Source organism: Montipora foliosa, chromosome 2 (assembly GCF_036669935.1).
Source record: "Montipora foliosa isolate CH-2021 chromosome 2, ASM3666993v2, whole genome shotgun sequence".
Taxonomy (NCBI): domain Eukaryota; kingdom Metazoa; phylum Cnidaria; class Anthozoa; order Scleractinia; family Acroporidae; genus Montipora; species Montipora foliosa.
The window spans coordinates 32,255,872-32,267,084 of NC_090870.1; the positions used below are offsets into that span (position 1 = coordinate 32,255,872).

General features: G+C 42.1%; 1 protein-coding gene across 1 annotated transcript; it reads left to right on the forward strand.

The window, feature by feature from the left end:
- The first annotated feature begins 4,596 nt into the window (after positions 1-4,596).
- Positions 4,597-5,385, forward strand: LOC137991545 (uncharacterized). The gene has a single exon (XM_068836618.1). It carries the CDS (start codon positions 4,597-4,599, stop codon positions 5,383-5,385), a length of 789 nt encoding a protein of 262 aa, XP_068692719.1.
- Positions 5,386-11,213: the final 5,828 nt, after the last annotated feature.

Below are 11,213 nucleotides of genomic sequence, written 5' to 3' on the forward strand. Positions count from 1 at the left end.
TTTTCTAAATAACTTGAAATCATTAACGAGCCCTTGTGAATGAATTACAGAGCTGCTTTCCCAAAGGAACAGATAAATCCGAGGTTGTTTTAGACATTTTAGACAAAATGTGGAGGCCATGCTTAACAAGGTAGGCATCAAAGGAAAAACAGCAAACCAATATCTGCAGAAAATCTTTGGAAACGTGTCATCAGATGGGTGCTATGAGACTGGTTTGCTGGACAGCGAATCTGATGGTGAATTTGATGGCTTACTGATCCAATCACCTGTGGTCAGGCGTGAATATGGATTGAAGGTCTTTGAATTCATAATGACGAAATCCGAGATGATGAAGAAGCATATGATTGCAAAAGTTCGACGACTGGCGGTCTTCCTTCCATTTCTTCAAGCGTTGATATTCCTGTTACATTCTACACTTTAGCGGCTGAAAGCACAAACAACAGATCTAGGCTAAGAGCCAAGGAAGGCGTCTGGTTTCATGGAAACCATTGAAGCAATCCGCTCAATTGAGCAGAGCAACAAAGGATTTTGCTCTGGCGGTTGCAGGCCTGCATGAAGATCTACAGTTAAGAAAGGGAATTGCGCCCTGATTTTCTGGAACTTTCTAGCAGGAAAAGGGACAATGCCTTTGCAGGCTTTGCAAAGCAAGCCTCCGTAATCTACTCTCCGAAGATTTGTCCTCACTACTGTCTGGCAACTCCAGCAACCCCAGCAGAATCCTCATCAACGCCACTAACTTGAACTGAACAGACAAGTTCACAGCCACAACTTACACTGCATAAGCACCAAGAGATAATGGTTGTTGATGACGACCCAAGGCTCTCTGGCCTTCCAGCCTTTACTTGGCAAGGATTATAGGCAAGGCTAATAGGATTCTCCAGAGTGAGCAAGAGTGGCCCCAAAGGTACGACCCAGTGGTTTTTGTGAGTTTTTTTTCAGATCGCCCCTACCGAGTTGCGGTTAAGGGGTTGCTGGTGAGGTGACTTGTGACTGTGAACGATCTCGTGCACAGAAATGCTGTGCACATGCTTTAGCTGTGTAACAACTGAAAGGAATACTGAGCAAGTATCTGGACTGGTGTTCAACCAAGAATCAAGCGAGCGTTACAAACATTGCCAACATGAATGTCAGAAGGCAAGCACTGGGACGCAATGCCAAGAACAAGCTTCTGAGGGATCGGAAAAAGAAGGAAGCACCAGCTGTCTTGGTCCAGAAGAAATCAGATAGTCATAGAAAGAGTCTGAACTATCGGTACAGAATCGTTTTTTTAAGTAAAACAACAGCCTACAAATGTCATGGACGCAACAGTGCCATGCGATGTCCACCTGTAGTGCCAGAGTCACAAGATAACATTGCCTTAACCACAATGGAACATCACTCCTTCTTGTGTGATGGAAACTACAGGTAAAATTTAACTATATCAGGAGATAATGTGTTGTCTTAGAATTGGTTTCTCTTAGGGGTGAAAAAAGGTTCCACTAAACAGCATCTTCATACTTCTTAAAGGCTCTTTTCAAAATTTCTGACAAGTATCCTTGTCCTTTTATATGGGAGTCCCCGTCCCCCAGGATGTGTCTATCATGTCAGCTAAGCCTGGGAATTGTTCAATTTTTAAAAATTTAGTCCCTTGTTGATGTGAGTCACATGATAAAGCACTTCAGAATAATATTTGGGATAGAACTAACACTGAAGAAAGAGGAGCATGGCAAAGTCAGCAGAATGTCAATTTAGTCCTACAGGGAAGTTGAATGCAGTATGGTGAAATCTTAGTCTATATACTGTATTTCTGTGGATTTTGAATATATATTATTCTCTTTCCACGAGATTTAACCTATAACCTTGGTGCCATTGCCATGATGTGAGTCACCTCGTAAGGACAATAGGAAACAATTACAAAGCATACATGTAGGCTCTACGACTCAATATCACCATTCTTATTTCACACTTGTTAGCAATGTTTCAGATGCATTTTTTGGGACAGTGCTGCCTTAGTTCATGATGTACAATAGCTAAGAATTTATCGAGTTAAAAAAACCAGAACCAAGATTGGTTCTGTTTAATTAATACCAATCGACCATAGTTTACTGAACTCAGTGAAAGCATTACTCTTGTTATTATTATTGTTATTTGGAGGGGTAGAGCTGATCATGGGCTCAACTAAAGGTGTCTTTTTCACTCTTATTAAGGTCAGCATTTAAAACAGCATTGCTAACAAAATTTCACCTTGATAAGTTAATGCGAAAGCAGTTGTGTTAACACAACTGCTTTCGCATTAACTTATCAGAATGCCACCTATTGTGGTTAAGTATTGTTTCAGTTTGGTCGTTGAAAATTAATCAAGTGTTGATAATTAGATATTGGTCAAGCTTTGGTTAGCTGTTTTATTTTGTAAACATTCCATTCTGTGTGAACACTAATGCACTTTAATTAAGTTCGCAGATTTTAATCAGGGACTAATGAGGAAATCAAAGGTTCACATTCAGTTGAACTCAATATGCTTGAGGCTTTTTAGGTATACTCTTTATTCTGATTATTCCATCCCCCAACCAACACCACTGATCAGATGTCATGAGAAATGGTTCTTTTCATAATTTTTTGAGATTGCAATTTTACCCGCATTCAACGCTATACATAATCATGATGTAATGTCTTTGTTAGTTATTAATGAGGCATATTTCATGATTTTATTGATTTAATAAAATTATCATTTGTTCATAACTTATTAATTATTTCGTAAGATGAATCTTAGAGGGGAAAAACAACCAAGAATTGATTTTATGAAAAGTATTTCTTTTTCACTTCAAGAAAAAATTGCATTTTAATACCCCCTTTGGGTGGAGCCTCCCTTGCATAGGCCATTATTGGGAGTAACACGCCCTGATGCAGAAGAGAATGGGTATAAGTAATTTGACAAACTGACCTCAGTTTTTCTGACTGTTATTGACAATGAATTTCGTCATAACATTGTCAAATTAGTCTGCTATCCACAGCTACAAGATAATGTTATGTTAGAATTTAGCAAAAAAAGTGCAAAATTTTAAAGAAGCACTGTTCTAATTTGAGAATAAGCATTTTTCTTGCATTACGAGCTTATATATCCTTAGTATGTACCTGTAGTATGCAGACAACAAAACTCAACGCCAGTGTTTTTATTGTCAAGACACCAGTCACGTCTCGCGGGATTGCTCGCGCCTACCCATGGTAGAAGCAAGGAAGAGGATGCTAGTGCAGAAACGAATGTGCTTTAATTGCACAGGGCCCAAACATCATGCGACTGACTGCAAGAGTAGATTGCTTTGCCAAAAGTGTGGACAGAAACATCATACGTTGATTTGTATGCAAGGTGACCAATTGTTTACCGCTACCGGGAAAGATAGCGCTTTGTTTATCTTGTTGTAAAGGTAAGCGTGGAGGGAGTACTTTGCCGTGCACTTCTCGATACTGGAACTGGGAGCTTGTATGCATCAGCTGCACTTCTGGATAAACTTCCCAAGCCCTCTCGTGCCAAAGAAGTTCCTCAAATAGAAATGATGCTTGGAGCAACTACACGTGAAATAGAACTTTCCACCATCAAAGTACCCTTGATTGAAGGTGGTGAGGAACTAAGCGTGGATGTTACCAGAGTAGAAAGAGGAGAATTGCTGAGGATCAATAACCCTCACTGCCAGAAGATTATCGATTCGTACGCTCATTTAAAGGGAGTAGAGATGACGGATCACGACCCAATCCACATCTCCCAGTGCATGTGATATTAGGTGCTAGTGATTATGCAGCCATCAAGACATCTGAGAGGCCTTGCGTTGGGCTTCCTGGGGAACCAGTGGCTGAGAAGACTAAGCTGGGGTGGACTATTATGTCACCGGGAACTGAGATTGACCACACAAATATGCTATTGACCCAGACAAGTCATGTTGACTATGAAGAGCTATGCCGAATGGATGTCTTAGGGCTTGAGGACACCCCAGAACATGATCAGCGTGCAGTCTATGCAGAGTTTCGAGAACAGTTGATCCGGCACCCAGAAGGCTGGTATGAAACCTCGCTTCTGTGGAAGGGTAACCATCCGCCGTTACCGAACAATAAAATAGTGAGTTTACAAAGACTAAGCAACCTCCAGAACAAACTACAACGCTGGGGTGTGACCGGGAGCTATGCAGAAATTATTGAAGACCAGACGTCCGAGGGAATAGTAGAGGTCGCAAGTGATCCACCGCAAGGCAAGGTATTTTACATACCACATAAGCCGGCGATTCGTTTGGGAGCTGAAACAACGAAGTTAAGAATCGTGTATGATGCCTTGTCACGTGCCAAGCCTAAATGTCTGCCTATATTCCGGGTCCCCGCTTCAAAGCCACCTGTGGAATGCCTTAATACGCATGCGGTTTCATCCAGTCCTAATCACTGGTGACCTACAACAAGCGTTTCTTCAGGTGCGTATCAAGAAGGAAGAGAGGTGCTCTCAGGTTTCACTGGCAGACCAGCCAACGTTCTGAAGTAGAAGTGTTGAGATTCACGCGGGCGCTGTTTGGTCTTGTGCCATCTCCCTTTCTCCTTGGGGGAGTGATTGAGTGTCATCTGGAAGCCTGGGAAAGCAACATGCCAGAACTGGTTGCTGAACTGTGTAAAGGCCTGTACGTCGATGACCTAATCAGTGGGAAACCAACTGTGCAAAAAGCGAGGGAACTTAAAGAGGGAGCTATTTCAATCTTCGCGGACGCCAAGTTCAAGTTACACAAGTGGCACTCGAATGTCGCCGAATTAGAAGAACCTGAAGGCCAGGTTGAAGACGGGAGTACGTTTGCTAAACAGCAGCTTGGTTCCCCGAGAGCAAAGAAGGGAAGTCTCCTTGGACTCCTATGGGAGAAACAAGAAGATCAGATCGGGATAGTCATACCTCAAGACGATGAAATTGCGTCCAAAAGAGCGTTGTTGCATAATCTAGCAAGGATCTACGATCCCCTTGGTCTTGTGGCGCCCTTAACTGTCCAAGGAAAGTTATTCTACAGAGATACCTGCAACGCGAAAGTCGCATGGGATGCACCGCTGCCACAACAGCTAGCGAACCAGTGGACACGATGGAATACAGGGTTACCAGCTGAGGTCATGGTAGCAAGAGCCTTAACCTTTGCTCAAGAGCAGATAGAAGAAATAGGGCTTCATCTCTTCGGAGACGCAAGTAAGAATGGAGTGTGTGCAACATTAGATGCAGTAGTGAGACAGCCATCAGGTGTGAACCAGGGATTGGTGGCTGCTAAAGCTCGATTTGCGAAGCAGGGACTGACCATTCCGCAGTTGGAGCTTGTGTCTGCGCACATGGCAGCGAACCTTATTACCAATGAGACGAATGCGCTTGTGGGTTTTCCCGTGACACAGAGTTATGGATGACTGGACAGCTCAGTGGATCTCCATTAGGTAACAAGGGGCGGCGAGTACAAGCAGTTCGTAGAAAACAGAGTGAAGAAAATACAACGGGCATACACAAATCACCTGGCGCCATGTACCCACCAAGGATAACCCAGCAGATTTGGGAAGTCGAGGAGGGCCAGTCGATGACAACAAGTTGTGGAAGCAAGGGTTGGCTTAAAGACAAAGATAAGTGGCCTGCGGACATTGTCACAAGTCCCACACCTGAGAGCCCAGCAGAGACGAAAGCCATCAAGGGAATATTTGCTGGCTTCATGGCAGCAACCGACTGCCTAGATGACCTTCTAGTAAAGTTTAGCCTGACCAAAACGTTGGGGGTTGTGGCTTGGATTACGAGATTTGCAGGAAACGCACGTTTGAAGAGAAAAGAGAGAATGACGGGACCTCTGACAACCAACAAAGTACAAAGACAACACCTCTTTTGGACCAAGCGTGCTCAATGGAGTCTGGACGACAAGGTGACAGAAGATAAGCAAAGGCTGGGTTTGGAAGAGAATGATGAAGGCATTTTCGAGTGTCGAGGTCGAATTCAAGGACATTATCTGGTCTATCTGCCAGACACGCATCCCTAAACAGTAAAACTGGTAGGAGACGCACACCGGCGCACATTGCACGGGGGAGTTGGCCTGACAATGATGGGCATCAGAGAGCGTTATTGGGTTCCCAGGCTCAGACATTTAGCAAAAAGGGTGATAAAAGAAGAAGTCTGAAACGCCTAGTAGCTAGAAAAGGAATGCCAGAGAAAATCTACTCGGATAAGGCCAAAACATTCACAGCCACAGCGAACTGGTTAACGCAAGTCCAGAAAGATGAACGAGTTCACCATTACCTGTCGACTGAAAACATCAAGTGGCAATTCAATTTGAGCCGCGCCCCATGGTGGGGTAGTCAGTTTGAACGGTTGGTTGGGTTGGTGAAGTGGGCTCTAAACAAAACCATTGGACATGGTCGCCTTAGCTGGAATGAACTTGAAGACGTGCTTCTAGACGTTGAGGTGACTCTAAACAACCGCCCTTTAGACTATGTGGAGGATGACGTTCAACTACCATTGATCACGCCCAACAGAATGCAGTTTATTGGTACCACGGCGCTGCCAGAGAGGGAACCTCATCGCGAGCATCGTGATCTACGTAAACGGGCCAAGTATCTCAAAAGGTGTAAAGATGACACGTGGAAATGGTGCACCAAAGAGTACCTTAGAGGACTTTGAGAGCGACATAACTTGAAACACGACGGGAAAGGGTTCACTTTGGCAGTTGGTGACGTCGCCATCATCCATTCAGAAGATAGAAGCAGAGGGAAGTGGCCGTTGGGAATAATTGAGACGCTATACACTGGCCTGGATGGAGTAATTCGAGAGACCAGTAAACCACCTCTAGCTGAACCCAAACGTTCCAGAATTCAGACCTGCCCGTGATGCAGCAGTCGCAGCGAGTGTGTGAATACATGATATAGCAAATGATGAACATGCAGATTGAACCTTGAGTAATTGTGAAAATTCGAAATAATTCTATGCGGAGTTTGAGCATCAACGTTTAAATTAAATTTACTAGTGAAAAGATACAAGTTTAACATATGTCTTCTAAATGTAGACATATGGGGGGAGGATGTTGGAAATTGTGCGGACTATTTTTATTATTTGTTGCCTTTGTTGTAGTTAACAGAATTTTAGCTTTTGTTTTGATTATAAACAATGTGATTTGAGAAAATGTTGAGTGCAGGCAGGTGACAGACAACACGCAGGAGTCTGATAGCCTTGAACTTTGGAACCTTTAGTTGAAACCAAAACCAATGATTGACAGTGATAAAAAGGAGAGACATTAGAACACGACAAAAAATAGAGTGGGATTTTGTAATCTTAAGCGAGGGAGAGTTTTCGGTGATCAATAAAGTTGAAGAAATCAGGATACCGTGTGAGTGTGTTGGTGGTTCAATCTTGGAGGCAATTCCCAACAACCTTTTGGATCATCGTCCTCCTCAAAAACTATCTTCAGGATCTTTTGAAAATCGTTTAAAGCTTGTTTGTATAAAACGTCAACCATTTTGGATTGAAATCTCTTGTCGTCAAGCAGGCCAAATTTGCTTAATGATTAGCTAAATCTATCAACTTCCTGTTCTCCAAATTAGGAGCCAACCGGAAGTAAAGAGAATTTCAGCGAAATCTCGAAGTGTAACAGAAATGGGTTATGACTGTAACTAGGGAACTTAAGAATCGATGATGAAATGGCAGGATGACGACTGCCGAAAGTGAAATTTTAGCACGCAAATGTTCTGCATAGGCATGAACTAGCTTGAACGTCAACCAGGGATCGTCAATGACAAAACTCGTGTGGGTTTGGCGTTCTCGTAAAAAATGAAAGTGCAAAACAATGCTTTTTGCTTATAAATCACTTTTGTTTCCCATTTTAAATGACAAACACTGAACATAGAACCTCTGGGGTTACCAGCCAATTGTTGAATTTATATTGTCAATTCTTCTCATACTAAGCACGAATATCCTTTCAGGTTCAGGTTGATGAAATCTTCAATGGCGGCAAAGCAACAACAACCTCTTCAAAATAAATTTAAGACCGCATCTTTTGAGCACTAAACCAAGTGAATTGGTATTTAGTGCTTTTTATCCTCTTATGTTTTAAACTAAAATATTTCACCCTCGTTTTATTATAGCTACCACGAAATATTTCCAATGGACTTTCCAGCATGATGTGCTAATGTGCCGAGGAGCTATTGTAAGTGAACCTTACAGTTTCAGAGTTAGAAGTCCAGAGAAAGGACAAGTGTGGGATAGCATTGCCGCGTATCTCAACGATCTTAATCAGCCAAAGTTTAAAGTCACTGGAAGAGCACTTCGCGGTCGCTACACCCTACTTCACGACATAAACAGAAACTTCCCGACGAAGAAAAGGCGTCAGGAATTGAAATAGAAGAAACAGAACTGGATATCCTTTTGGAAGATATTCTTGAGCGAGAAAAAAGCGCAAAAGAAAAGATCGACGAGCAGAGTGCAGAGCAAAAAGCAAAAGCCGCTCAGGAGAAAGAAGCTGTTGCAGAAGAAATCAGGCTCCAAGCACGGCAAACATTGAAAGATAAAGGGAAAAGAAAAAGCGAGGACGGGAACCAAAAAGGACCCAAGATGAGAAGAAGAACACCTGATACCATCGAGGATTTGGTTGAGAAAGCGGAGAAGGATAGAGAACTGAAGATGGAAGAACTCAAAATCAAAAATAGGGAAGTGCAGATTGCAGCAGCTAAACAAGATGAAGCAACAAAACAACAACAGTCTATGTTTGCTTCCCTCATGCAACAAATGGAACGACAGCAGCAGCTGCAACAACAAAACATCCAAGCAATGCTCGCTCAGCAAAACAATCTGCTGATGGCAATTCTGCAAAATAGCAACAACAACGCCAAGGCTTGACTTCCTTACGTTTATATTTGCTACAGTTATTTATCGGAGCCTACTTGGAGTTGAATTTTGCTGTTTTCCAGTGTTCGTATTAAATCTGTTTAGACCTTAGTATCTTGAGCTGAGAATTAGCTTTACCCCTTTGCAATTAGCAGCCGGTATTAATTTTAAAAGTCATAGTTGTGTTTGTTATAGGAATACTCAAACATTTTTGGAAGGGCGTTTACACTGTGAAGAATTGGATGATTGAACAAATCACAAAACTCATCAGCAGGATATGTTCCCTTTGTATTGCCTTTTGGATCTATAATAAAAATGTTGCTTTTTAAGTGACCTGGTATTGAATGAATTTATTTCATTTAATTTTAAAGATGAGCAACACAATGAACAGGCAGCTTCAATTTATTTTTCACTTCACATTTGCATGTTGCCCTCCTACACTATAGTAATACACTTAGTTGTATGATTTCAAAATTAATTTCCACAACACCAAACATGCTGACCCCTGTTTAACTTCACCTGCAATAAGTAACCAGAACCAAGCAAAACTGATCCCCCTGGAGTCCTCAGAATTTCCAAATGTTCCTTACAAAGGAGGCGTGGATTGTGGCTGGAGTCATGATAATAATGTTCAATTAGTGCGGTCTGCGATCCATGATGGACATAATATTTCCACAATTATTGTACATGCATTTTTTTTATTTCTTTGAGATTATAATTTATTATGTATTCTGGGCTTTTCGAAAGATAGGTATGCTGCCCTGAATGAATTATATAATACAAACTTTCTTAAGTGAAATATGTATCAAGAGCTGGTGGTCTGAGGTCAAAGAATTCTGATGTCATATAATGTTGCCATATAAGCATGTGATTGCATTTCGAAGTATGACTGCAACTACATACATCTTGCCTACACTGTTTTGGAAAAGTTTGAGATTTTTTTTAAATCATTGAATTTAAAGGAGTTGACGACATCTCCAAACAACCACTCAACCGAGCTTCTCACAGCACTCATGTTTGTGTTATACAGCTCCATATTTGGTGTCAGGATGCCATGTTTAAAGGGACCTTGAAGGTGTATTCTCAGAAGATATGCAGGGTCACCGTACACACAGAGGGGTACACCTGTAAGGCTAAATGCATACTGGCCAAGGTCATGAAGCAACTGAGAGTCGGTCAGCATGCCTGTATCATGTTTTCTTCCCTCTAGAAGTAAAAGTGACTGTATTTTAGCTATGAGGTATACTTTCCATCTAATAAAATGAGCACTACAAGTAACTGAGGCCAGCATAGAAATAAAACCGGTTATAATACAAGGTTTTGATTGGCTACATGCACATAGCTTTAGTGTTTGTACCCAAGCTCCATAAAGTTGCATACTGTTTTATGAAGGGAGGCTTAAAATTGATGTGCATGTGGTTGCATTCATGTATGAATCTGGAAAGAGATGAGCTTTCTACAACTTACCAACTGGGCCATACAAGTTTCCAATTCAGCCGTTGGGCAAAGCAACGCTCTGGAATTTCAGGCATGTTCCCTTTTCTGCTCATTGTAGAGAACTCTCTGGTGTTCTTCAGGCCTGGATATAGGCCTCACCGTGCCATCAATAAATCCAAAGCAATTTGGTAATGGCGCCCCTTTAGCTGTGATAGCATCAACATAGGTTTGTAAGTTTGCAGGGCCCAAGACTTAATGGTTCCATTGCAACACCTTGTGGCCATGAACATAATCGATCATCTGGTTAGTAACCATGCTGAGCACTGGCACGGGTTTCGCAAATCAGACGATCATATCTCCATATCTGCATGGATATGACAAGCGCTTAAGTAGCATACAAAGGCCTTCAACAGCATCGCAAACCGAGTGTTGATCCCAGGTAAGAGTGTCAGGAGTTTGTAAAACATTGTACAGCCGCGGAATATCTCGCTTTCGGGAGCAGAATTCCACCAAACACTCAGATTTATCGAATCAAAAGGCATGTATGACTCCTGTGGAAAATCTGCATTTTTTGAAAAGAAGAGGTCATTAAGAACAAGAAATTCTTTGTCATTGATCGTTCCATCGTCATGGCTTAAAAGAAGTAGATTGCGAATGTCTCTAAATGCCAAAAAATGGGTACACCAGGGAAAAATCAGTACATAATCCGAGGTTAAATTGCTTAAACTTTGTTTTTCCCGCTGAAACCGAAACCCTATACCCAGTCTGTCGCAGTTCACAAAAGTCGTCGCCAGTTCAGTACTATCAATTTGGTGGACGGATACAAATTCGCGGACAAAGATGGCCTAGATTTTACCTTCATCTGGGTCAATGACCGTGGATAAGGGATGGACGAGATGAGTCTGAGAGGAACTGGCACTTAGAATGCAAAATAGTCGCTTGACTA